The sequence below is a fragment of the Gallus gallus genome, chromosome 14 (genome assembly GCF_016699485.2).
Source record: "Gallus gallus isolate bGalGal1 chromosome 14, bGalGal1.mat.broiler.GRCg7b, whole genome shotgun sequence".
In the NCBI taxonomy this organism is placed as follows: Eukaryota; Metazoa; Chordata; class Aves; order Galliformes; family Phasianidae; genus Gallus; species Gallus gallus.
Genome location: NC_052545.1, coordinates 8,999,984 through 9,027,726, shown reverse-complemented (window position 1 = coordinate 9,027,726; position 27,743 = coordinate 8,999,984). Strand labels below are relative to the sequence as shown.

Genomic DNA, 27,743 nt, shown 5'->3' with positions numbered 1-27,743 from the left:
GCAAACTGAAGCCTGGAAGTTCCTTGCAGTTCAGTGCAGAGAGTTCAAAGTGCAGATTTATAGGGAAGTCTAACATGAAAGCCTGCTGGGTATTTCATGTGAGGGAAGCTGGGTTTTAGAAGGATAATAAAGAAGGCAAGGTAGAAAACCACTGTTTTTGTGATTAGTGACTACACTTTAATGATAGCTTTAAAAATAGATTACATATATATATATATAATATACTATATATATATAATGTTCATATTTTTATTACTGATTTTTGTTATTTTAATAAGCATACAAATAAGAACAAGGTGTGTCCTTTTATGTGGCATAGATATATATATTTTGTACTGAAAAGTGTAATCAAACTTCTGCACGTGTTCTCTGAAATGGCAATGTCCGTTTACATTCAGGGTTAAAGAAGTCATAAGCAGTAATTATTATTAAGCCCGAACTTATGCTTTTTTTTTTTTACTTTTTCCCATTGAGCATGGTGTTATAGAAAAGGGAGAATTCCAAGTAAGAGGTATTGTATCTATCTATCTATTTATCTATCTATCTATCTATATATGTAAAATAGAATCTTGCTATAAATCTGGCTGCTATGTGGAAATTATCAGCAAAACTCATCTAAAATGATTTGAAGAAACAAAGCAACATTCCAAAAATAATACTAAAATACCAAAGTCTTTTGAACTAACTTGTTTTGCTTCTCATTTTAGTTGCCACAAGTTTATTATTAAGCTTCTTCCTGAAAGACCACAATGAAACTCAATAGTTTTTCAAAGTGCTTTTTATGGGAAATGATTGAACGTGAACAGGAAGACAAGGATAATGATATTGTTGGAAAATCTATCCAGTCTGAACGGATTTCAGAAACAACTGCAGGCAGTTGTTGCATTGTTGCTTTTTTTCCCATTCTGTTCCCTAGCATTAATTCCATATCTAAAGCCATGATGAATGCCTTGGGATTGATGATTTACATGTAATATCTTCTGTTTGTGGAACTGTTAAATGCTTCTCAGATTGTTAATTTTGTTCTTCTGCACTTGGTAAAGCATGGTCTTGCTTGTTCCTTTCATCCTTATGCAGGGAGCTGTTACATTGTACCTTCCAGAAACTATCACTTTTTTTCTGATCTGCCCTCCCAGTTACAGCTTTTAGGAAGAGAATTATGTAACTTGGAAAACAGAAAGTTAAACACGCATTTGACATTCACAAAAACTTGGCAAGAAGAATTTTTCTTTTGGAAACCAAGCAGAATTAGCTGCTTTCACAAGCATAGGTGTGTTTTTTCCCTTCAAAAATCACCAACGTGAACATTGGTATACTTGCTCAAAGTAATAGTTACTAAAACTATTGAGCCATAGGTGATAGAGGAAATTCAACTAGGAGTGTTATATGAGGACAGGAGAGAAAAGGGATGGGAAATTCCGAAGATGGATAGACTGCTGAAGAAAGCATACTATTTAGCTATACCTGTGTCTGCTGGATTGTTCAGTTGTTTCCCATAAAAGGCACTTGGAAAAATCACTGAGTCTCAGTGTGGTCTTTCAGAAAGAAGCTTGATAATCTTGTGGCAAGCAAAACAGACAGTGGTATGGGCCACTGCAAGACCTAGGGCTGTGCATTGAGACAGCTGAGTTTCTTTTGGATGTTAATCCATTCTGAGTTCTGGTCAGCATATGGGAGTGTATGAGGACAGTGTCGTTGGAAAAAGGCATTTATTTCAAATAGTCAAATACTCAAACAGGGCTGTGTTGAAGCTTACGCAAGGTGTTGTCTGAATAGAGTTTAGGGAAGTTCTGAATCCAATGCTGTAGGATATGATTCTGTTTACTGTTTCACCAAATGTATTTACTGCAATTTGAAATTAATAACTGTTTGTGCTTAGCATCAGAGGAACACATGGAGCCTTCGTGAGCTTGTTCTTTAGCTTCCCAGAAGAACTGTCTGCTGTTGCATCTTGACCCACAACTTTAAAAAATGTTTTTTACAAAAAGTCCCATCTGGATGCTGTTTTATGAAAGACTGTCCTAAGTATGGATTTATTGTTCTTCCCATGTTAGCTGTAGATTTAGAAAATGTTGAATTTTCAGACAGGGTGAGTGCTTAAATATTTCCATTCAGGAAATGTTCTCAAACATGCTAGGGCAGTTGCTAGAAAAGTTGTCTTAGACATGGTACTGCTTGAAGTGAAGCCTCTTGCTTTGGACTAGAGGGAGTAATCATGGAGGGAAAAGGTTGTTTTTAAATATTTGGAGCGGTTCAGTGTTCACAGGAAAGAAGAGAACAAAATTTTCCTGTGTGTGTATTGACTGCTTGTTGCTTTAGAGAATTGTCTGAGTGAAACTCTACTTGAGTACTTCAGTTTTTGGTTAACTTTTGGCAGGCCATCTGGCATTACTGTGTGTAACCTCAGTATAACTTAGCTAAAAGATTGTAGAGGGTCGATCAATTTGGTTTCTGAAAATAAAGAAGATTATGTATATTTATGGAATAAAGTGTTCCTTACCAAACTATTTTAACTAAAGCAGGTGCCTCCTGGCACAGCTGTTACGTAATTCTTTCAAGTGATGTTTATCTTGGATGTGATAAGTAGTAAGTTAAAGTAGGACAAAAGCTTGCTGAGGTGTCATTCACCCATTTAAAATTATGATGCAAGTACTGCAGCAGTTCACATAGCACTGTGTTTCTGCAAGGGGTTTTGAGTCTGGGTCCTGCGTATAAGCATGGGCAGTACAGGGTAAGAAGTAGGACCACACGTGAAGCTCACTTATTAGCACAACTAGTTTTTATCAGCTCTTGTCTGTGTGCTTTCCTTTCTTCATCCCCTTTGGCTTTTTCCCTTGTATTGCAGACTGACAGTGTGTGTTGCTGTTAAAAGCATTTTCCTTACTCCTCATATGTGTACTTTAAAACTTTTATATGCTTCTTGTAATTTTTTTTAATATTTAAATGGGGTTTAACGTGGGGATTGGTTGCCTGCTGCAAGGCGATGGCGAATTCCCCGTACAGAAGGTTCTCTATAAAGAATGAATCATCCACGCAGTGCCGTGGCAGATTGCCCATTTCAAGGAGGAATAAAGTACTGCTTGGTGCATTTGCATTTTCAGTGCTTGCTACACAGCAAAGACAGCAAGCAGTACTTTGTTAGGTAATTCATGGCATTCATGTGATGGCTACAGTAAATAATTCAGCAAACTGCCAATAAAAGGGAAAAATTGCCATTCATGCTTTCCATGGGAGAGTGAGGAAATCATTGGAAGCAGCTAACAGTTGGGGATGCCTCCTCAACTCATACTGAAGGCATGAAGTGCTCCTGAACAGCTGTTACCAAAGTCTGAAGTGATGAGTAAAAGCTTCCATCTTCTAGGAGCACTCAGCCAAAGGGAAGCCTCACTAAGAAAATCAAGGGATCCCTATGGGCACATTGTTGTTATTGCAGAAAGTTTCTTAAGGAACTACAGTAAGAGTGTAATCTTGTAAGGAAAGTGTGAAATGAGGAAAGTATGAGCAGTACAGTGGTATTTTACTCTTACCAATTCAGCTGAAAAATCAAATTTGAAGGAAAGTAAAGGGCAACTCGCGAGTTTTACTCTCTTTGTAGATATCCAGACATTTTTCAGACAGTCTGATCACAGTTTAGAGGCTGTTGCAAACCTTGGGTCTTTAACACATAGAGATCAATGAAGTGCTTCTTGTAGTTTGTCAGAACTGGAGTGTTTTCACTGTGAAAGCAAATCTTGTTGTCAAGCCTGGGCCTTCTGTCATTTTGCAGAGCAGCTTTTTCTGAGAATTCATTGCAAGAGGGTTGATACAAGAGCTGAGAGCTCTGTCTTTCTTCCAAATCTGGTGTAAGCCAGAGCACGCTTACTTAATTCTGTCCCAGCAGAAACAAGCTCATTTTGTTGTAAATAGGAACATAAGCTTCAAGGTGGTCCTAACAGGCACTGGAAAATGCAATAGCTTCAAATGGCAAACAGAAACATCTGTCATATGTAACTGAACATGATGTCTTAAGGAAATAAAATGATTTGTTGAAGTCCCATGCTTTGGAAACAAGAGGGGTTTGCTTTTTGTGGGTTTTTCTTTGCTTGCAGTCCCCATCTTTCAGCTTCTCTCCTCAAATACAGAGCGTGTTCTTAAAAGACTATTGTAGAGTGTTTGAACTCTTCCAAAGACACTCTTGTCTTTGACAGATTTCAGCTCAATGTAAACAAAGCCTTCAACATTTATAAACTTTGAATACCTAAAATGCAGCATTAAATCGAATTTGAAATTGCCAAAAGTAAACCGCATCAACCAGACACATTGCCAATGCACTACAGTTCTTCCATACAAGATAAATGACTTCAATCCTGCAGAAAATGAAATGGGAAAGAAAGCTTTTTGCTGATATTTGTGGCCAAGTTGTCCTTTACTACCAATAGAAAGGTGCCATGAGGCTGAGTTCTGTGTCATTCCTCCTGCCTGTCTGGGTGAGGATGGATGCCCCAAGTCCTGTGAGCCAGCTGGGAGCCCATCTCCTCTTGTTCTATTAGGTAGCCAAGCAAAAAAACTGCTTGCTGAGGTTATGGGGCCTCCAGCCAGTTTGTGTTGTTACCTGTGCCTGAGAAGCAATTTGGCTTTTGCGTAGGGAAGGAAATAGTTAGCACTGTGTTGCAGTGGTGGAGGAACTGTTGTTTTCAGGACTGTTTCTATTGGAAAAGTGGAGCAGTTGGTGACAGATGATGAAATCATTCCTAAAGAACCTCTTGTACTCAAAGTTGAGAATCTTGATCAGTGTCTGTGTAAAACTTGTCTAAAAATACAAACTGCTTTGTCTGTAAGGCTGACGTTTTATTTCTCTGGTTGTTTTTAAGGTTCTCCCAATGGAAGCAGGTTGCACTATGGAGTAGAGGTTTTGGACATGAATTTTTGAAGGCGCACTAAAAATAGTGAAGAACGTTAAAATTCTGCAATTTCTACCCTAAAATGGCAGCTGTCAAATCAGCAATTTGATAAATTACTGATGTTTGACTAATAACATCTATTTGGGTGCTCTAAACAGTTTCTGGGAAGTTGGGGGAGCTGGGGGCTGGGTGAAGAAGCCTTTGGAATAAATTACAGAGTATTTTTGGCCTGTTACTGTCTAATATTCCAACTGTAGGAGTAATAACTCAAAGGCAAATAAGATCATCAGGCTATGCAAGTCTGCTGGCACACACGAATTCTTGGATTCTCATTATTTAGGAAACTATGGTGGCTACTGAGAATGTATTTGTGAAAACAAATGAACTAAAATGCATTTTAAATCAGAGTGCAGCAGAAGGAATGTTGAAACTTTGATGGGTTCCTTTTGGAAAAAATAAGAATGAGAAAATGATGTTATTGAGTAACCTAAATTGTAACATGCCTTGAAGGACAGATTCCTGTATCCTCCTGTGAAAGAGTTGCAGGTTCTCAATGATTTGTTAACTACAGTGTGTTATTTATACTGATCTGATGTCTCGTATTCTGCAGGGAAGCTAGATTGGGTGATGATCTATATTAAATTCCACGTTCTGCTTTTTAGCTTTGGTACAAAGACTTCTTGCATAAAGTTTTTCTGTTTTCTTCACAGTTGAACGCTGCAGCCTGTACCATGCAGATGGCTTCCTGCTCTGGGTTTCTCAGAAACTAACAGTATTCTGGGGATTTCTTTAGCTGCTGTTTTTAGAATTACAAACATTCCTGAAAACTGGCCATTGCCCACTTAGCAGAGCAGGAGAGAAATTGTTAGATTATACAACATGAATGTTGGAAAGCACCATACATGACTTGATGGGAATCTGAGTTCCAGTTTTGAGAAGACACTTAAATTTATTCTTTTTTTTTTTTTTTTTTTTTAATTTTAATAAAATAGTATGAGAGCCTGAGAAGATCATTCTGCTGTATCTGCTGGCTTTAGCTGCTGCTTGGCAACAAAATTGTAGTGGGCTGTGTAATGTAGTTAATGTAGGCATACAGTGTAGATCTTTTTGCATTAGGAACCTGTACAATAGAATTTTCTGTGAATTTTCACTAGAAGAGAAAGAAGGAAGTGTTTAATACCTGAGAATCAGGGGGAAATGCTGTTTTCATTGCCCCCTGATTATCCCCGATCAGTTAATTTCAATATAGAGAGCATGAGTGTTAATCTGTGGTGAGAGATATTGCAGTGTGTTCTACAGAGGGCTGTAACTGGGTGGGATGCTGAGAGCTGGTTTCTTGGAAGGGACCTAATTGAATTTTTATGCAAGACGCATTTGTCTTTAGGTCTTCCTTAACTGTGGGTGCCAAAGTCCAATAAGCATTGTTGATATATCTAGAGTCAGTTATTAGAAAAAAGGATTATAATTTGTTAATGTCAGCAGTTTTTAATATAGTTTGTTTTGTATGAAGTTATGATATAATCCTTCTCACCCTTAAAAGGAAGATCTTCTAGTTCCTTACTGCTACCAAATGTTCAGCAGATGTTTGCAGTGCTATTGGATTTACCTGAGACATCTTTGGGGGGATTTTCTAGTAGAATATGTCTGACTGACACAGTATGTTCTCTAGTAACCAGAAGTGTAAATCTCACTTATCTTTTGGTTCATTGCATAGTTCTGTGCAAATTCTTCTGTGCAGCATACATTGAATAACTTGTTTACTTTTGGTTCAATATAGTATCATGCATTGAATGTACAATATAGATTCCATATATTCTTGCTTCTCGTCTTGGCTCTCATGTTGGATTGCTATGAGACCTTGACCTTCGCCTCTTTTGTGAATTTCTTCTTACTGCAGTAAGAAAGGTTGTGTAGGCTGTTTTTGTTCACTTTTAACTAATCATTTTCTTTATGTTAAGGAGTTTGACCATTGAACATATTGTATGTACCCCAAACTGACATGTTTAGACTGTTTGCACAGGCTCTGCTTTATAATATTTTGCATCATCTAACCTCTATATCCTTGGTCATTGATCTGCATTTGTACATAGCATCTATGTTCTGAGTAAGACACGTTCAGATTTTCAGGCATCTGAGAGGAGGATGAGAGAGGGTACCTCCTCTGAGTCACCAGATACATCACTTTGATGCAATATTCTATCTTAATGTTTCTTGATTTGTTCATGTAGGTGAACTTTTACGAGCTAATTACTTACGGGTAAACTTTGTTGTCCTATCTTGCAGGCTTTGCTGTAGCCCAGTGTATAAATCAGCACCATCCATCACCGCTCTCATCACCATCGCCGTCCAGTGGCAGTGGGAGTACAGGGCGCTGTGATTCAGTGGCTGCAAGCTCAGCTTCTACTCCTTCTGTTGCACAGAGTCCATCAGGTATTAAATCACTATTTTCAGCCTAGGCACCAAGCATTGCGGAGAGCTGTACGTGTTTCTGTCAAATTGACTGCCGATGTTACTGAGTTAAACACAGGGTAGGGCTTTATCGTATTCAGATCACTTGATCATTTACCTAAATTAGATAAAGTAGATTGTGGTGCAAATTTTAATGATGTATTCAGATTTTTGTATGGGATTAGGAGTTACATACTTGGCATCTTTCAGTGGCGACCTTAAATACTGGTTAAATGATATCCTATTTGTCTCCTAGCATGTACAATTTGAAGTGTTTTGATTTTTTGGTCGTTGTTTAAACAGAACTTTTGTTCTGCATAAATTCAGAGCGACATTTGTTTGCCCTAGTGGGTAAGTCTATCTCCACATTAAGCTTTTTTTTTTTTTGAACTGGGCTTTTGTATGTTTATCTGATTCTCTGTTAATTTTTAACAAGAGGCCAAGTATGAAACACTTTCAAATAGCTGTAGTTATTTAGGATACTAAATAACACTCTTGGCTGAGCACCACATCTGAGGAGGCTATTTCATTGGTGCTGAAGAAGCCATATAAATTGACTGATAATACAACTTGCACGGATGTAGCTAGCACGTGTTTGAGTTGGTCAGTAAGTTCAGTGAGATTGTTTATACTGGGATCTCTTGTTGCCTTAGAATGTCTTCATTCTTCTCCTTTTCGTGTGTGTAGTGTTTATGAAGAATCCTGTAGTGGTGTTTGTTTTGAAAGCAAAATGAATGTGAGTTAGAGGAACCTCCAGCTGAAGGCTAAGCAAGAAGTAAATTCTGAGTACATATTGAAATGCTCTTACTTTAGAGCTGAGCATACTCTGACTCTTTCTGGATATTAAAAAAAAAAAAAAAAACTTGATTCACAAGGCATTTTCTAGCAGCGCCTTCTTGACAGTCACTTTCAATGTTGATCACTCTGAAATGTTTGTTCTGGTTCCCTCAATTAAGACACACCTTTTTGCTTCCATTTAAAAGTCCTATAAAGATGGAAGTAAACTTTTTTGCAGTCTTATAGGAAGTGATGCAATCTGTGTTAGGCATTTAGTGTTTTATACATCGTGAAGTACCTTTGCTTCACTGAACACTATCAGGAGATCAGTGTAAATTATACATCCAAAGTGTCTATCCTTGCAAGAAGTACCACTGGAGAAGGGTTAGCAAAAACTGCTCATCAAGTTTATGAATAGTTTATAAAGCATTCTAGCGTCCAGACACGATATTAAAAAACATGTATTACTTCGATAAACAAACACACAGTCACAATATTCCTACAGTATGTGCAACTTCAGAATAAAATTGGAGTTGTTTTTCTATATGCAATCTTTTCAAAACATTGGAAGGATCTTACTTTATTTTCTTTGCTAGCAGTTCCTTGCTGTTATCTGGTCTTTGAAGGGCCTGGATAAGTAAGTAGAGATAACACAGTGAACCACTGTGATTTGGCAGAAGTCTCAATATAGATAGGCATTAAAGATAGAAAGTGTTTCACTACACAATTCTCCCTAGCTGTGTGAAAAGTCTCGGCTATTATTTCCTTTACTGTACTTGAAGTCATCGTGATCCAGAATTGAAAAGATATCTGTGATTTTTAGTGACTAGGAAATAACTGTGGTAAAAGAAATGAAAATTAAAATCTAAATTCTTGCTGTTGCAGTAGGCAACATGTTAGTTCAGATAAGGATCAAGTAAGTCTACGCTACGGAGGTCAGACAGAGGTCTTTCAAGTGTTCTCAAGACTTCCATGAAAAGCTGAGTAGATCTGGAGGATGTAATTCCTTATCTAGGAAGAGAGTACCTCATTGGCGAATAGAATATACTATAGTTACAGAAGGAAAATCTACTTAGTAAGCTGTCGTTTGTATATCAAAATAGTTTATTTTTGCTGCGTATTGAAAAGTGTGATAATAGGATGCTGTTCTAAACTGAATAGCAATAGTAATCAAAGTTTGGAAATGCCTGATTTCTGTCTGCACTTCAGCTGTTCAGCTGCCAACTCTTAGTATGACCTCTACCTTGTGGCTTCATTGTAGCATGTTTGAAATGCTATGTCATGCAGGAGAACAGTGTTTGGGTGTTGGATGGTGGGTGGTGGTGTTGGTTTTGGTGTGGGGTGTTTTATGTTGTGGTTTTTTGTTTGCTTTTTTTTTTTTTTTTTTTTCCACAGGATCTAGGGATACTGATAGGTGCTTTAGGAAGCCTAGTTGTAATGATACTGTTCTGTGCCATATAGCTACAGGGATTGTAACCCTCAGCAAGGTCTGTGAAAATTAATCATCAACTTGCAATAGTGTGCTGCAGGGATGAATTCTGAGCAAAGCTCATGGATTTTGTTCTGCTAACTTTACTCAGAGGGCAGTAACAAAAAAGACAGTTACTGTATGTGCACAAGTAGTTAATTCAGAGCAGTGGGCTGACGAACAGTTGGTGCTGAGGCTCACGGATAAATTCTGCATGGGTTTTTGCTTCAGGCCTTCAAGGAGGAAGTAGCAGGTAGCTAATTAGCAGCAAGCAGTTACCAAGATCTGCTTCATGCTCCAAGGTAGCACTTGAATGCTGCCACAATCTGTCACATTAGAATTCTTCTCATTACCCGTTCCATTCAAAATGCACACGAGCTTGTGTTCTTTCTCTGCTCCCAAGTTTTTTGTATCAGCTGGTCGGGTTGTTGACCACGAAGAGCACACAAGGTTGCTCAGGAGGTTCAGACGAGAAGGTCAACTAACCAAAAAAAAAGATGAATATGTGGATTTCAAGGAAATCACCTCAACAATCTTAAGAACAACAGCTTAAAGCACGACAGCTGTTTCTGCTGTAAACTTGAGATCATGCCATCCTAAGATTATGTTTATTGACAGATTTAAGCTGTTCAAAATTTGGTACTACACAGAGAGTAAGATGTAGAGCATAATACACTGACTTTTACATAGAACAGTGATAGATGGGAACAAAATAAACGCAAGTTGTGCATTTGTTAGTTGACAAATGCAGATGTTACAAGATAAAGTATATATTAACAAGCAGGCAGTTAAAAGCTTTTGAAAACATCACAGAAAATCATGGGTTATTTTGTTTTGTAAAAATATTTTCCTTGCTCCATCATGCATCAAACAGTATCATACTGCCTTAATGTGAGAAGGAAGGTTAACTGAACTTATACAGAATCATTTGATTGAGTACATTTCAGTTAATGTAAGAGAACAATAATTGCATTAACTGTTTTAGCATATGCAAAAGAGGCTTGTATAATTCATGAGTTTACCAACCATTGTCACAGTATTCTGTGGCATAGAAGCTTTCTCATGAAGTCTGGCAGCTCTGGCATTTACAATACCTGGGAATTAAGCTTAGCCCTTTGCAAGTTCTCTGTTCCTTAAAACTGAAAGAGCAGAGTCCATCCCTTAAAGAAAGGATAGCCCATGGCAAGATAGAAAAAGTACAACCGGATTCTGCAAATGTTCTATTAGGTGTTTTTCTTCATATTTAGTCTTTTTTAAATAAGCATGTCCATTTGAAGTGCTGCTGTGCCTACAGTAAAAATGTCCTCTTGCTGGGCAGATTTTTATCATAAAATTTCTGAGCTTTGAATTCAGTCTCTTCTTGGCTGCATTTGCTGATACCATGAACTTCTATAAAGTGCTTATTTTTATATAAGCCAAGGATTAAGATAAAGAAGCTCTTACTGTAAGTTAGCAGTCTTCTAGAGTTATAGATAGGTAATGTCGTCAGTGTTGTATTTTACCTCTTTTTAAGTTGCTTAAAGGTTTGAAATTCATTTGGCTTCAACAGTTAAGAAAATGTTTACATTGGAGCAGTGGTTATTGGGGACTCCAGAAGGCACTGATCTTCTATGCCACTGAACTCTTATTTCATACTTCTGGCAGATATTAATGGTAAATGATCTAAAATAAGTACAAAAATCTGTCCCTTGTCGCAGAGAATAAGTTGGATACCAGTCTGTAAAATAAAACTTATGTATTCCAAGTAGAGGCTGCTTGATCAAGGATGGAGGGCCTGAGAGAACAGTGCCCACTGTCTTACTGAAACCATCCCCGTCTATTTCCACTATGATCAGTAATGTGAACGTGGTATGATCTGTTCCCCAATGCTAGTAATTTTCTAATTAGGTGAGGAACTACTTTTGTTTCTAGAAAGTTTCTTAGTCAGAAACTTTCTATGCACCAAGCATCATCATCTTAACTGCTGCTATCTTGTAAAGCGCTGTATTTGCCTTTGTTTTAATCCAAGTGTAATACTTTAGTTTCACTTCTTAGAACAGTAGCACCGAGTGGATTGAAGTATTGTCATCTGCTCTGTAGAGCACCTCATGTAATTTACTGCCAGTGGGAATCCAAATAATGCTGTATTACTAGAATTTGTAACATAGCTTTCCTCAAGGTTTTTGTAGCATGTACGAAGTTGGTGATATAAAAGCCTACAAGTATTGCCTCCATGTAATGCTGTCAGACCACAGTTAGTCCAAACTGCATTGTGTACGTTTCCAGATAGGTAAGCAAACAATAACTTCACTCATTTGTTTCTAAGGAATGAGTACCTGTAGCTGCAGAAGTATTTCCCAAACTTCAGAAAATGATGTCTCAAATTGTGTTGGAGATACCAGCAGTTACGGATGCGTCCTTGTCACTTTTAATCTTGTTGCTGCTCTAACATTTATCCTTTGTCTTCATTCCAGTTTCCCTTCCTTGTTTCATTGTTGCAGCCTTGGTATGATATATCGCTGTGTTTTCCTCTAGTAAGGTCTGGCAGGAAAGGACGACGGCGGGTGTTTAGTCTGTCGGAGGCTGACAGTCACGGTGGACACTGGGTTTAGGTCTTCAAGCAGCAGCTGCAACCGAAACTCACGCAATATCCATTCAGGCAGGTTCCTCCATAAGATTTCAAAAGCCCATAAAGTTAATAGAGCATGCTTGGTTTCCATGCTTGCAGTAGTGACAGAGAGGTAGGAAATTGAAGAAAGCATCATTAATACTTGACTGTACTGATCTGGGGGAGAATTGTGCAGCAATTTCTGAATTTCAGCTGTTTCTGAAAGTCTTACCTACGGATCCTTCCATATTCCATGGCTCTCTCCCCAAAAACTGAAATTCTGCATACCACAAAATGATCTGTCGAGCTTCCAGCTTCAAAGCAGCCATGTCTTCATTTGCACAGGGGCAGCCATGGCTGTAGTGGAATTTAGCAAGCACAGGGTCCAGAATGGACAGTAATGCGGGAGTTTGTTAGCAGCAAGAAAGCTGTGCATAACTCAGGTAAAACAGAGACAGATTTGGTATAAGATTGTCCTCAGACTGTGATGGTAGAAGCCTGCTTTTTTCTATCATCAAACTCAGGCAAATGGATTTTATGGACTGCTTGTCTGCCTGAAGGGTTGGGGAGGGGAAGCACAAACAAAAAGGATGGAAGTAGGCTTCAGACTGGTTCTCAGTTCTATAACCTGTGTTGAGTCTAATTAATTTCTTTTTTCACCACCATGGCATAAAAATATTTTACTCTGTTAATATTATAGAAATACCATTTTTCATTTATTAAACTTGCTTTGTGTCTTTTTACTTAATGTACTGTTATTTATATTTTTGTTTATCCTTCTATAGTATATTGCTGTACAGTTTAAGGTGCTTTTCTGTAGGTTATATTCATTCTTACCTTTTTCTATTCTTTCCTATCTTTTTTCCCTAATAACCATTCTAACATAAGATGATATAACAGAAGTGGAGTGTTTTGTTTCTGTAATGATAACCTTGTTAGTACTATAGGAGTGCTGAAAAAAAACTAAGGTTGCTGAACCCTCCACAGCTGTGGTCAGATGGTGACATCCAATGCCTTGCAAAGTTACACCATGGTTTTGAATCTTGTTTGGTACTTAAATTGCAGATCTGACACTTTTTTGTCAGAACACTCCTGTTCAAGCACATGTGAGCTGGGGAGAGGTAAATAGGCATTTTTTCCCATATTGGATGATAACTTTATCACATTGAAGAGTATGTTTCAGTGACCAGATTTTATTCAGGTAAAAATGACAATTATTTTTGTTCTTTCTATCTAAAAGTCAAATGTGAACAGGAACCAAATTTTAGGAGTTTGAGTAGCTTTCAAAAAGACCCAGTATTACTATGTGCAGTGAAGACATCAGTTCGTAAGTTACAGATAGTGAGTAGGGAACTTACAGCAGAGTGGGTGCCTTGATAGCCCTGAATCAATAGCTTGCTAATTATCTTGTTTTTAAAGACAGACATTCTTGTAGTAATCTGTTCATAATTCTTTTTTCCAGTTAGAGGATATCTTTTCTTCCAACTGATTGTCCCATTTTCAGAGACAAACAGTTCAAACCATACATAAATGCATAGATACTTATTTGGATCCTTTGCTGAATTGTACCCGGGTTCAAAATGGCTCCAAAATTACGAGCTTCTAAGGTTTTCTCATTGGAACTATTGACCTGAAGTGATGCATTCAGTTAACTGAGAGGTGGTACATGTGAAAACCTCCTACATCAACCCAGCATTCTGTTGTTGGTGGTTTGTTTTTTAATTGTAATACTCTAAATATTCTAAATTTTCATTCCGAGATGCTGGATCTCCCTCCTTCATTTAGCACTTCATCAGCACTCAGACTCTTTTTCTATCACTGCACCCAAAACATGTGGGAGATTGTGATAATGATGAACACATAAGTTCTGTGCACCTGAAGGCCCATTGGATCTGAGTGTTCAGTCTCAAAGGTGCCAATCTGGCAGGCAGTTATCTCTGCCTGTTAGAGCTGTGACTGCAGGGTTGGTTTTCAGTTAGGAATCATTCCCGAAGGGGTAATTTGTTGCGAAATAGTACTGAGAGCTGTTGGCCTTTTCCAGAAGGTTAAAACTTTTTTTTTCCCCTCTAGTTGTGCACTGATATCTGCTCCCTGCCCCTGTAAGGGCTGAGTGGCAGCTGGCTGCTCCCTGGGCATTTTGGCAGGGCTGCTCTCACTGCTGCCCTTCAGTGCAGCGACAGGAGCAAAATTCTGACAGCGACTGATGGAAGATGGAAAGTAGAGGGGAGAGACTTACTGCTATCAATAATAAATAAAATCCTCCCCAAAAGGCACGGAAGAGCTCTGCTTTTGTCTTCTCTTCTTGTAAGATGCTAGATGCTGAGTTTGTTCTGCTTACATTTCCCGGTACCATCTCTTTGTCTTTTTTTCTGAATGCAGTGTTGGACCTTCCGATAGAAAATAGGGTGGATTTTGACTCCAGCTAATTTTTTTTTTTAATGGAGTCTTTTCTAAATGTTTTTTTCTTGCTGATACTAAGAAGGGAGTCACTTCAGCAGTCATTTAGATCCTGTGTGAAAGGATTAGGGACGGGGTAGTGTAATGAAATGTCAGGGTTTTCTGTGAATTAAAGTTATACAGAAATACATCAATGTTTTGTTGGGTGAGGGGGCCAGAATATTTAAGAACTGAACTCCAGAGCCAGAAGTGAAATAACAGAAGTGCAGTAGAGATGTGACATGTTATACCATTCCTGAGCAGAATACCATTGACTGATAGTACTTCAGCTACCAGAATTTTCTGAATCTTGGATTTTGGTGAATTCTTACTATTAGGGAAAAAAAAAAGTATTGGCAAAGTATTTAATTTTTTAAAGAAGAGGCTCTGTTTTTTAAAATATTGAAGTGTTAGCATTTATTTTGGAATTCAGAGGAATGAATTGTTGCCTTATTTTAAAGTTCTTAGCAGTTCATTTTTCATGCAAGCCTTGCAGCACTTCTGTGATCAGTTGCCAAGTTTTGTCTAAAGCTTCATGACACCTGAGAAGAACAGTCTGCAGAGTTCCTTTGAATCTGTCCTTACTTTTAAAAATAAGCAGTAATGGCCTTTCTGTTTCAAAGACTGTCCTTTTACATCTAAATTTTGTTTTCCTTAAAGCGAGAAGCTTTAGCCACAGATTCAGGAAAAAGTAAAATTGAATGATTTTCGAAGTGAGAGTGCACCTTTGTTTGGGGAAAGGTAAAATAATAAACATAATAATAACAACCAACAAAACTGTCCTTTACTGCTATCTCACTGATACCTTACTGATGCTCATTCCATTCTAAGCTTTGTTTTCCTTTGTTGATGTGGTTTTTTTGTTTGTATTTTTTTCTCCTTTATGTTCACATCTTCTGTTTTATTTTTACAGAAGTAATTGGAATTATATTGAAAGTGAAATATTTTAAGGTTACTGTGTGTTAAAACCAGAATTTAATTCTTAGCCTCTGCATTCACGCTACATTGCCTTATAGCCTTTTCTGCAGATGCCTGTACACTTGAACACATGCTGTTTTTTAATATGAGCTCTAAATGGTCTGTCTTGAAGCTGGATACCTGTTACTTTAATGGCATCTATTACTCTAGTCTGAACAGAAAATAAATAAATCTGTGGGCACACTTGCTCATACAAGGCTGTACCCCCTGATCTGGTACATTCACTATCCATCTGAGCCAAATGAGCAGATTAGTTGCCAGTTAGCAGCATTTCAAGGGAAAAAAAGGACAAGACAAGTAAATGTTAATGTTTTATTTCACTGTGAAGGAAGTGCCAGCAGCATATGTGTTTTCTGTAGTATGTAATGGCTCATTCCCAGTTTTATCTCTGTTGCATGCTCCTGCTATGAGCCCAGAATTTCATTTAAAAGCCTACATAAAATCAGGCTTATTTTGCGGCACCTTCATTACCATAAGCACATACTTCTCCTTTTTGTCCTTTCATAGTTGTAGTTCCTATGACTGAGATGTCATTTTAAACTGAATCTGAAGAATGGAATGAGTGGAAAAACTTCCAAATCTTTGTTTTTAAAACAATAGATAGGTATCCTCTTGGGCACATTGGTTATACAGGGGTTCTTTACTAATTCTGAAGAGCTTCCAGGTATGGGGCACTTAATTTTGTTTAGACTGTTCTTAATTCTGGGGAGGCTTTCTTACTCTTCCCCTTTATTTCCTCTCTCTAGGAATATTTACAACATTGCTGTATAGTATAAGATGTGTGAATGTTCTAGTTTCTAATGTGAACAGTTCAGTGCTGGCATTTGGCATCATGCCATCCTATTTTACATGTCATTTCTAATTACTAAAAAGCAAATTTTTAAGCACAGTGCTTCATAGCACTGCATTTTCCACCCAAGTATTCTTAAATATTCATGAAGTACAGTACACTGTTTGACTTAATGAATGATGTACATGCTAAGTTGAATCTAATATTGATTCTTTCTTGATGTTTTTTTTAATAGATGACTCTTCAGCTCCAGAGCAGCCCCGCACGACCATTTCTGGTCAGATGACGTTGACTGATGAAACTCTTTCAGCTGTCTCAAAGTCTAGCAAGAATGCTGTAAAAAACAGTGACATAGAAACAGCAAACCTGTCCCCTAGCCTGATTCCTGCACAGCAGCCCACAATATCGTTAATATCAGATGACAATACAGATGCACTAAGTGTAGAGTCGCTTACACTGGTCCCACCAGTCGATTCACACAGTATTCGTACGTTCAGCTGCATTCCTCAGCCGTCTTTGCAGTCTGAGCTTGAAGTTTGCAAGGTAAAAGAGAGAGAAGAAGAATGTTCTGACTAAGTCTACCCACAGACCGTGATAAACAGTGACGCAAATTAACCAAATTCTTCATTGTTTTTTTTTCTTCGGGAGCACAAGATACTTCCTGCAGCATCAGAGACATCTGGTCTGCAAGAAGAGGCCCAGCAATGAAAGAATGTGGGCAGCTTTTAGAATAAGCATCAGATGTTTGGCTTATTTAAACTAGGGGAAGAAGAGATACTGGATTGGATATTTCCCTACCTATTTCTGTTGTACAAGAGCACCAACTTTCTTCCTATTATCAAATAAAGTTCCAGCTGCAGTAACCTAATTGTAAAAGACCTACAGTGTTTTGGCAAAGTGAAGACATTTTTGGATACCTGGCTTCAAGATGTTGTATTGCTACTTCTTTGAAACTGGAAACATACCCTTCACCAGGAAGAAGTGTAAATTATAGTACAGAAATTCCATTTCCATTTGTTTCATTGTTTTTCATTCTGATCTCATTCAGCTTTCGGAGGCCTGTATGATACCAGCAGGCTCGGCCCCTTTCTGTGTTGTATTCACAGGACCCCAACGTTCAGTGCTGTTTTCCACGTGTAATATTTACTTCAAAGTCTGATTCAAACCAAGATGCATCTAAAAATATCTTTTTCATAAAGTAAAACTCTGAAACTTAACATGACAAACGCTTAGTCATGTAATTGCAAGGAATTTTTGAAACATTTTTAGTCTTCGCTTAACCAGCTACAAAGATATGAAATATTTTAATATCTACTGCTTGTTTGCTCACTTCTGACAGTCAAATTGCTACACCTCCGAGGAATGACAGTCTGATGATAGCCTTCCTACTGAAGAACAGCTAGAAGTAGACAGAGGCAGTTTTACTCTTAAGAGGTTGGGGGCTTTTGTTATTGGAGATCTTTCTTGTTGGTTTCTTTGGGTTTTGTTTTTTTTTTTTTTTTTTTTTTGTCCTCATCATTGCGTAGGAATACTTCCAATAATTTCTTTGCAAGTCTGAAAATGAAAGAGAAAGCTATTGGGTTTTTTTTTTTTTTCCTATTTGAGAGTATCACCAAAGGAAATTACAGCACAAAGCAATTGAGTTTGTTTGCCTTACTTTACCTCATAGATCGTGAATCTGAGCTGACAGTAAGCAGTGAAGAAATGTGGATTAAAGTTTGGAATGCTCTTTGCTGATTTTTTTTATACATAATTTACTGTGAATGGTAAATTTAAGCTTTCTGATTGATTTCCATGCGTGTTAAGAAATTTACATTTCCATGCTAGTAGAAAAAAAGAGCAGAGTGTCATTACTGGTCTGTGTATTACACTGAGTGCTCTCTGGCTGTCAAACATTGAAGTCTACTGTAAACTTGCTGTTGTGATTTCCATCATCAGTGCAATCAGTTTCCTGGTTCTGCCTCTACTAACATTGATTTCTTATCAAATAGGTGAATCTGAAAAGTTCTTGCCTACTTTCCCATCTTAATGCACCTCTTCCTTGCTGTCAGGTGGAATACTTGAATTGATTTATATGTTACATTTATGCGATTTAATAATCCATGAGTGTATCTTGACTCGCTTTTCAATCTTTTCCTTCGTGTAAAACATGTATATAAGATGCCTGCTATTGAAAAACAGCATCTTTTTAATTCCCTTAATAACTTTTCCATGCAGTTTTCTTGATTTCTAGTTTTCCGTGGCTTCTATTTTGTCTCAAACCAAATTAGCAAATATTCTGACCATTCCAGAATGGCACAATCTCATTTCATTTTAGAGTGGATTAGGTGTTCTTAACACTGTTGTGGCTGTATGATGGTGAGAATTTGGCCTTGCTGCTGGAGTAAGAGGCCGTGATTTGGGGTTTAGCTTTTTTCCATGTGCTTAGGGTAAGTTTATGCTGCAGTCACTGTTGTGGCTAACATACATGTATCTGAACAAGTAGCAATTTGGGCAGAAGGACCACATAAATAAATTTTTATTAGCTGAATTTCCTGCAGTCTAGACTTCCTCCACCATGTTGCAGCATTACACTATAGCCCCAGTAATATTCTAAAGATCATTATAAAAAATGATGCCTTAATTGGAAAGCATTTTATGTTAGCTGTTAACCTTAACTCTTGACCTGGATTACAGAAAATGCCACTGTGCAGGCTGAGTTCCCCTAAATAGTATTAATTCTAGACAGGAAAACCTTGATCTTTATTTATCTAATTTAAAATTCAGTTCTAGCAAGATTAGGGCCATGCACAGAGGGACTTTTAACAGGCATGCATAATCTCACCCTTGAGCCACGCTGCACAAGAAATGGTGGTGAAAGAAAGTTGGCTTTGTGCTTTTTGTTGCCTTGGAATGGCCCTTCAATCCCACAACCAGGTGTTTCCTGTGAAGTTCTCAATAGGCAACTGAGGTACTGTTATTAGGAAAATATTAAAGCATACATATATACAGTCTGACTGCACTTCATGCTGCATTATGAGTCTTTATAACGTACAAGCTCTGGAGATGCTGCAATACGTCATCTGGCAATCTTATCTCCATGAGTTGTGTTGTTAGTAATCTACAATTCCTTGAAGAGTATCGTATCTATCTCTGTCTTATCAGAAAAACTCAAAGGCTATTTCCTTATCCTCGTTTCACTGTAAAAAGGAAACTCGACCAAGAAAGCATTAGCACATCAGCCACAAATACATTTTCTTCTAAAACAAAAGTTGATGTTGAGTCAGTGTAGCATCACTCAGTTTAACCAAATCCAAACACCAAGTTGCAAATGAGAGCAGCAGCTGAACTACTGACCCTTCTTGCTCTTTCAGTGATACTGCAGGCAAAAGGAGAGAAAATGAGAAAAATGCTGAAGTGTTGTGAGGTGGTAAATGCTCAGTGTGTTTTGTAGAGGCTGTGCCATTTCTTGGGCCATATTCTGATAATATAAAGCAGTTCTATTAGTCTTCTCCTTTTGAGAAGAGACACCAAAGACACCAAGGTGTGCTGCACGTTGCTTTGTGTTGTGATCTGTGTCTCACTGTATTGACTTTTACCAGGATACTTGTTGTTTAATCTCTTGCTGTCATTGCTTCTGTCACACAGTGGGCAGCACTGGACAAGGCTCCGGCATTTCCTTTGTGAATAGCACAGTGGCAGCATGCATGTAGTGAAGAAGAGAGTGGTCAGTTCCAGTGTCTGCCTTACTAGTGGGTGATGCATGTAGTATAAACCTGTGTACCATAATTTCTTCCTTGCTGAAATTCTTGGATATAGGAAGAAATCAAATATTCAGCTTTCTGCTCTGTTTTTTTACAAGCTATATGGGTTGAAACAAATTTACAAGAAATACAGTCATACGTATTAATACTGGAGGCTGTATTTCGTGTGTAGTCATGAATTATGCTGTAAAGACTGAGCTCATTTGTATTCTTCACAGCTAACTCATAAAGTGATTCTGTGAATTCATGATGAGCTAAAATTCTGACTTCTGTTCCTTAAATTAAGCTGCCCTTATAAAATTACACCTGTTAAGGAAACTCCGTAATGTTCTTCACTTTACAGCACGGCTGCAAGTTTCTCTAAAGTCATTAGTTGAGAAAAAAATCATCTTCTAGAATTAATTTACTCTTCTGAAATACTCTTGCTGAAATATGGGCATATGGCATTTAAAAGCCCTTCTTCCTTCTCCAGAATTTAGGACTCCAAGTTGGTAATCAGAGTTTAAGTCAGTGTCCTTTAACTCCTAGAAACCCTTTGTCCCATACTGACAGAGTACAGGGGGAAATAATGTTCTTCTGTGGGTTTGAAGCATTCTTCTGTGCAAAATTTTAGAAATCGATGCTTAAAATAGTCTATAGCAGCATCAGCAATTGTTAGGCTTGAAATTACTGTGATTTTTTCTTATTAAGCAGTAAGACATGAGTAGTTGTTATTGTCACGCTTACAGCAAGAAACCTCAGATGTTCACTGATTACAGAGCTCAATAATTGCCATGCAGCTGAGTGTCGTTTTGCTAGCAGGAAATGAGTTTCTTTTTCTCCTGAAGTAAATGAAACATAAAATTCTGTGCTTGAAGCCATGGGGAAGCTGTCAGACAAGCAGGTTGAGCTGTTTGTGTAAGTGTGAAGCCACTTTGTGAAAGTGAACGCAAGACTTGAATGGCATGGTGCTGTTGGTGCTCTGGTGTATTCGGCACTCTTTTGCTGCACAGGTGTTAGAGGTAAACACAAAGTAACCTAATGAGCACTCTAGACACTGTCCTTGCTATCCAGCTCAAGTCTTCACTATTCAGGTAGAGCTATACGGAGATTGCCCTGTAAAAGAACATTGTGCTAACAGGTGTCATCTAGGAAACTTCACCTTTTAGTCTTAGGGCTGAGTGAAAGATTCAGAAAGAAACATGAAATCAGGGCATCGTGGACATCTGGGCATTTTCCCTCAAAAGTGGTGACTCTCCTTGATGAAGTTCCTACCCATTTTCAGGCATCCTGACTGTAGGCATCTGATAGGTTTGGGAAGTTCTGAACTGTTGCTGTCACTCTTTGCTGACTACAGGACATTGTTCCCCTGGGCACTGCTCTTCCATTATCTCTGAGTTTTTGCAGTGATTTCCTGTGCTTGTGTGCTCTGGTGCTTTGATCTTTCCTAACGTCTGCATCATGAATTACAAACATATGTAACAACTCTGTCTCCTATCAGCTCCAGCAAAGCTGATGGTGATCCAGGCAGAGCTTGCTGGGGTAGAGCTGTCTCTTAGAGGTGGGGAGGGGGGAAATACTTGTGGGTTTCTTCTGCTGTTCTGGATTTTTTTGAGCAGCAGCAGAAATGTGGAAGATAAAGTTCTGGGCTGAGTCTCAAACAGAAGGTTATTTCATATGGAAAAATATTTTTATATTACATTTGTACAAAATTTTCCCTATTTTGGTCTCCCAAAATTTTTAAGGATATGCACATTGCTCAAACTTGATTTGTTTTGCAGGATGTTTTAAGATGTGTTATGTTTGCTAATGTATTGCAAATGTAAAGCTAAGTTTTGCATGTCTAATAAACATGCACTGTGGCAGTACGTGTTTTGTTTGGCTAACTTGAAGTCAGTGCTTCTTAATGAATATAGAAGGAAACTTGAGTCATTGTTGTGACCGTCTCTTGAGCATAAATGAATATGTGGAGTGTGTTTGTTTAAAAAGGGCTTAACTAAGTAAAGACAAGGAATACATGTTGATGACAAAGGTTGAAGTTCAGCTTAGTATGTGGTGTTCTCAGGATTCTTTTAATGTTGTGATCTTAAAATAATTAAGGGTTTTTTTGTTTTTTTTTTTGTCATTTTTGGCTGTGGACACCCATGCTGGTATAAAATTGGCTTAAGACGTGGTAACAGCAATCTGATACTTAGGTCTCTATGAGATGAGAGTCTGAGTGTTTGTGTGGGAATGCATTTAAATATTTCTGCCACAATTAGTCCTTACAGTGAACATAAGGATAGTTTTTGAAGAGGACTGAGAAAAGCTTCAAGCTTCTACATTTATGGACTATTAGAATTTCTAGGAGCTTTGTTTTACCGTGGTAGCACTGAAGAACAGATGGTTACATGTCTAGGGGACCTGCTGGGAGCATTTTCAGCTTTAGGGGCTGGCTTTAGGCATCTCCACTTGTGAATGTGTGTTGATGTTTTGTTGCAAACTTTTTGCTTCCTTTTGAGCTGTTTTGCAAGTTGGATTGTTTCAGGTGCAAAGGGAAATGTATTTTTCTAGAAGAATGAATGTATCTGGGCTTTGTATTCTTAAGCATTTAATGAACATGAAAGTCTGTCCTCCTATGAAATATATTTCAAAAATGTCTGAAATGTGCTTCACTAAGAAAAAATGTCCTGAATGTGCACTTCTACATTTAAATGGAAAGAAGTCCAAACACGAGGTGAATGGGATTCCAAAATGTCTTTTCTACAGGCAATAAGTATTAATTATTTAATGTAAGTTATGTTAGACATTTGGATTAAGTGTGATAATATCTTATGTTAATTTAAAGAAAAATGTATATATGTGGGAGGGGGCTGAACTTAGAAAGTATTGTTGTATATCTCTGAAATCCAGATTTCTATAGCTGAGTCTGTATTTTGCTGGCACTGATCATGTCCTGGCTATTGGAAACCTGGACAAGAGTGAACAATACACCTTTCTTTGTAAATGGAACTTGGCAATAAAGATGGTGTTACTGAGAACTTTCTTTCCTTTCATGTTCTGTTGCTAGATTAGACGCACAAGGACGTCCAGTGGCAGTGAAATGCACAACTTGCAGAAGTGTGCTCTTGTTAAGAAGAATGGTGCATGAGAGTTGGGCATATTAATCTTCAAGCTGAAAATTGAAATAGCCAAGGTAATTTTGTGTTGTGTATGCAGGAAACAGCGTGCACAAGGGAGCAGAAGTAAAATCCACTGGGGTGGTGGAAAACAGACAAGATCCAGGGCTGAGAGTGGCTGGGAACCACTTTGAACGTGTCCTTTTGCCTGTCATGTGTGATTTTTTTTCCCTACATATATCCTCACACCCTCTACCTCTTTCCTGGTGCGTGTTGCCAGTTCAGTACGTGGATTAAATCCAACTGAGTTATTACTTGAAATCTTGTTAATTAGACTCTCCATCTGTGGGAATTAATTACAGTCAATATATGTTCCTTGTGAGATGTTATTTTGCAAACTAGGCATTGCTCCAGAAGCTTTCTTGGATAGAAATTAAATCCCATTGTAGCATGAAACAAGCAAGGTAGGTATCAGGGAGGAGACAATACTGTGATTTACTGTAAGATACAAATATTAAAATGTGGTGTGGAGGGGGGGAAAAAGAGCTTCAATCTGCTACTGGCAGTTGAACTTCTGACGTTGTGCCAATAGCACTTCCTAATTCATGGCCTCCCTTCCATTTGGAACAGCTTGGGGCTTCCTGTAACCTCCCTATAGCTCAGGACATCTGCAGCATTTTGTCTTGTAGCATTTCCTCTGTTTCTGTATGAGGTCTTCCTAATTCAGTCCAACACGGTTATGAATAAAAAAGTGAAAATGTGTCAACACATGATCAATGCCTTTATCATAGTAACTCCATCTTTATCCAAGTGACAAGTTAAAATTCAGCATTTAGAGGCTGATGCCTTTATTCTTTGACAGTTACACTGCTGGTTAATGTTTCCATATCAAAATGAGTTCACTGGGATGGTGTGGACTTCTTAGCTCGTTGGCCATGAGCAGTCATTTTCCTAACTGTGTGTTTGTGCTGCTGTGGTAGAGCTGTAGGGATGGTGTGTAGGCAGGAGCTGGACTGACAGCTCTCGATGATCTGAGTGTAAAGTGGGAACACAGGCTGGTTTATCTGAGTGTTTCCTGAAAAGTCTATTCAAAGAGCTGCTGCGGTTTTATTTTCTCAAATAACAAGAGATGGTGGAAGTTGCAGTGGTGGGAGTTAGCTGGCAAAATCACCACTCACTGCTGGCAAAATGAGATGAATTTATTCAGGCAAGTGTTCACACAGAGTTAAGGCAGCTGAGCTGAAGGGGACTAGCTAAGGCAGCCTGGACAGCGTGCGGTTGTGTCTGGGTTTGACTTGAGTGTTCTCCCAAAGGCTTATCTGCAAATATGGCTAGATGCTGAAATTGTGAGTGCTTTTGGCTGCCAGTTCTCTAAAGCTGATTTTTAGAGGTGAAATTTTCAGGCTGCCAAGTGCAAGTGCATTATTAATCAGACTAAAGATTGGGAGTTTTAAAATGTATATACTGAAAGCTTTTGCCTGTCCTCAGGCTCATTCTACCAAGCTGGAAACATTGTACTTGTGGGATGGAAAACACTGATCTCATCATTCCATCCTCACTCTCTTGCCCCTAAATAAAGGTTTATATTTCACATGGGCCACAGTTTATTTTTATTTGCCCTGTCTGGATGACCAATTGGGACAGATGAATCCTCAGGCTCTGTTTCCTAGTTATGCATCAGTTTTTCTCAGCGTTAGTATGCAGTAAACATTGGGATGCAGGATGGGAAAACAAGCCACTGTTTTACTGCAGAAATAAATTTTGACTCCAGGTTAATTGGGGGAAGGCATCTCTGCATAAATTTGTCCTCATTTTTGGATCATTTATTTCAAGCAACTTCAGGCTGCTGAGAAGCTGTCCTAGAAAAATGTCTAAAATTTCCAACTGCAGCTAAAACTTGGGTGCGTGAAGTGAGTACAACTGCTGTGACCCAATTGTCTGAGCAACACTGGGTGTAGGAGTGAATGCAATTGGCACGAGAGCAAGGGATGATCATTTATTCCAGCCTCTTGCCAAAAATCTTACTAGAATAATTGTTAGAAAATTGAGAGAGGAGGCTTATTTTAGTACAGCTGTTAATAGCAGTGTTTCCCCAGGCTTCCTATCTCTGCCACTATGAAATGTGCTTTTCCAAAATGGGTCACTTATTCCCAGGAAGCATTTGGATCTTTGCTTCAACAGTATTGCTGTTGTCAGTGATTTACATGGGCTGCCAACATGAGTGCCTTTGGGAGACCTCTGTGTGAAGGTGGAATAATAGAGCAGCAGTCTGCACAAAAGCACGAAGTTAAGTGAAATCGGAGCTCCCTAAGGGCGTGTACCAGCATCAGCCTCCCCAGGCTCTTCTCGGAAAGCTGAAATTGTTGCAGTAATGCTTCAGATACATCAGCTTTGACCTATTACTAAAGGTCTGGGAAGTGGCATGGCGATCTGGTGGAAGCCACCGAACTGAGGGTTATGGGATGGATGATTACACAGCTGCACTAGCTAACATGCTCTTTATTTCCAGCTGCAACGTAGAATTGCACGATGGAGGATGAGTGAGTCAAGGAGGCAGCTAGTCAGACTGCAGAGCTTGCTCTGCCCCAACCACCAGTGCTCTCAGAAACAGAAGGAGGAGTTTTTGAAGGAGATAGGCAGAACACCAACATGTTCTAGGGAAAAGAACATCAGGGCTGCAGAAGGGAGGTAAGGCCTACAAAGTACACGAGTAGGCTCTCTTTTCCTAAGAAATCCTGGCTGTAATGATAATGTGCACACAGCTCACCTGAATAACAAATGACTGCCCAGCCTCCAGCAATGAGGGAAGCTGCTTGCCTGTGTCCTCTCAAAGCAGAGAAGCCATCAGACAAAGCAGTGATGGGATGGCTTGCTCACAGCCGTCGCTTGCCTATTGGAATAACTGTCCTAGTACTTATCCAGTGGGCTCTACTGCAGACATATCCTGCTAGACTACTAATTAATTAATGCTATAATATTACTAATACACTATTAGGACTATTAGATAAGATCTTTGTAATTACGTATTCCAGAGGAGGGGAAGAGAAACACCAAAGTTATCTCAGTGGGTTACGGCAGGTACTTCAGTACAATTCTGATAGTTCAGAGACCAGTTGCTTGCAGGTGAGTATGCATTGCCACCAGATTTTAAGAGCCTTTCCATAATTCCATACAGTCCCAACAACTGAGAAGACTGCATATCCTGCTCCTTTGACTATTTTGCACCTTGGTGTACGTTAGATGTAGGAAGAATGCAACCATACATGACTTTCATTACAACAGATTTTACAGAGTCAGTAAAGCTCAGTTCCTCTTGCAAGCTTTGTCACACGTCAGGGTGAGGTGAGTAATAACCCGCATGGGAAATTCTGCTCAGTAGCATGTACCAAACAATCAGCTTTGGAGGTGAGTTCTGCAGCAGGGAGATGGCATGCCTTGGACAAGGTGTCCAAGCAGCAGGTAGAAATGGTGCATTGTGGAGTCTGGGCTTGCTTTTAGACTTGAGTGGTGGTGCGTACATTCATTGGTGTTCATAGTGGATAGCATTCAGTAGTTCAGCTTCAACAACTGACGTTCCCATAATGGCTCCCAGGCAGAAGGGGAAGCGTTCTCTGAAGAATGGTCCAAGTGGAAACAATGAAGAATTCTCAGTCAGCATCTTTTATCAGATCTTATATTGTTTCTTAGAGGGAGTTGCTTATATTTCCTCTTGCCTTCATCCTCTTTGCTTTTGCATAGCTTTTTATTAGGATGCTTTTAGTTTAAGGCTTTAGAAAACTCACAAGAGGGGAGTCCTTTCATGTAGGTGGGTAAAGGAAGAGAATCATCTTGATTCTCTGATACTTAAAACATTTCTCACATAAGCTGTAGCAGGGACTTTCTGTCATAATTTTAAGCCATCCTGTTCAGGAAGAGCTGCTTTCTGTATGCCAACACACTTCGTTCTGCGAGAGTAAGGGTTTTTTATCTTGAGTTTAGTATCTAGAAGTGACTTTGTAAATTTTCCCACTGATTTCAGGGCTGTTCTAAACAGACTGGGCCTTTCTTAGGATTATATCCTGAAGGTGGACATGCCATTTTGGGTGGCCAAAAGTCAGTAAACAACCTAATAGCCCCGCCACAAGCTGGAGGTGGGAAGGAATGTATCCCTGTTTGGAGGGTAGTATCTATCTTGGTAATAGATGGCCCTTACTAACAAATACTAACGTGGGACATTGTGGTCAAGATGAGAACTCGAACAGGTCTTGGTTATATCTGATGAAGAGTAAATTTAGCCTCTATTTCTATGTAGCACATGAGTGGTTTTTGCTCAGGGGTGAAAAAGCAATGACAATAAGACAGAAATTACCAATGCAATTGATCTTCGGACAGAAAAGCCGCTGTTGCCCATGGTTATTTCTTCGTGTGGTTCTTACCAGCCAGACTGAAGGGAGGGCATTTTCCTGTGCAGTGCTGCTTCAGACTCCAGTTTGTTCGTCAGAGTTGTGACTCACTGTTGATTCAGAGGAAGAAATGGTTTGGCCTTTTTTTTTTTTTCTTCTGATATTGTCTTCTACTTA

The 27,743-nt window shown here is 38.7% G+C and overlaps 1 protein-coding gene across 9 annotated transcripts in view; it reads left to right on the top strand.

The window, feature by feature from the left end:
• The window catches only part of CLEC16A (C-type lectin domain family 16 member A), a 62,983-nt gene extending 39,877 nt beyond the window's left edge, over window positions 1-23,106 (top strand). For 3 of the 9 annotated variants that reach the window (XM_040647915.2, XM_015294571.4, XM_046900874.1), the window contains 3 exons: window positions 7,164-7,310; window positions 12,092-12,211; window positions 16,600-23,106. In XM_040647915.2, the coding sequence (XP_040503849.1) occupies window positions 7,164-7,310; window positions 12,092-12,211; window positions 16,600-16,940 (608 nt within the window). In that variant the 3' untranslated portion in view covers window positions 16,941-23,106. Of the gene's footprint in view, window positions 1-7,163; window positions 7,311-12,087; window positions 12,212-15,256; window positions 15,338-16,599 lie in introns of those variants that run through there. The other 6 variants (XM_040647917.2, XM_040647916.2, XM_040647918.2 and 3 more) reach the window with 5 other exon arrangements.
• The last annotated feature ends 4,637 nt before the right edge of the window (window positions 23,107-27,743 follow it).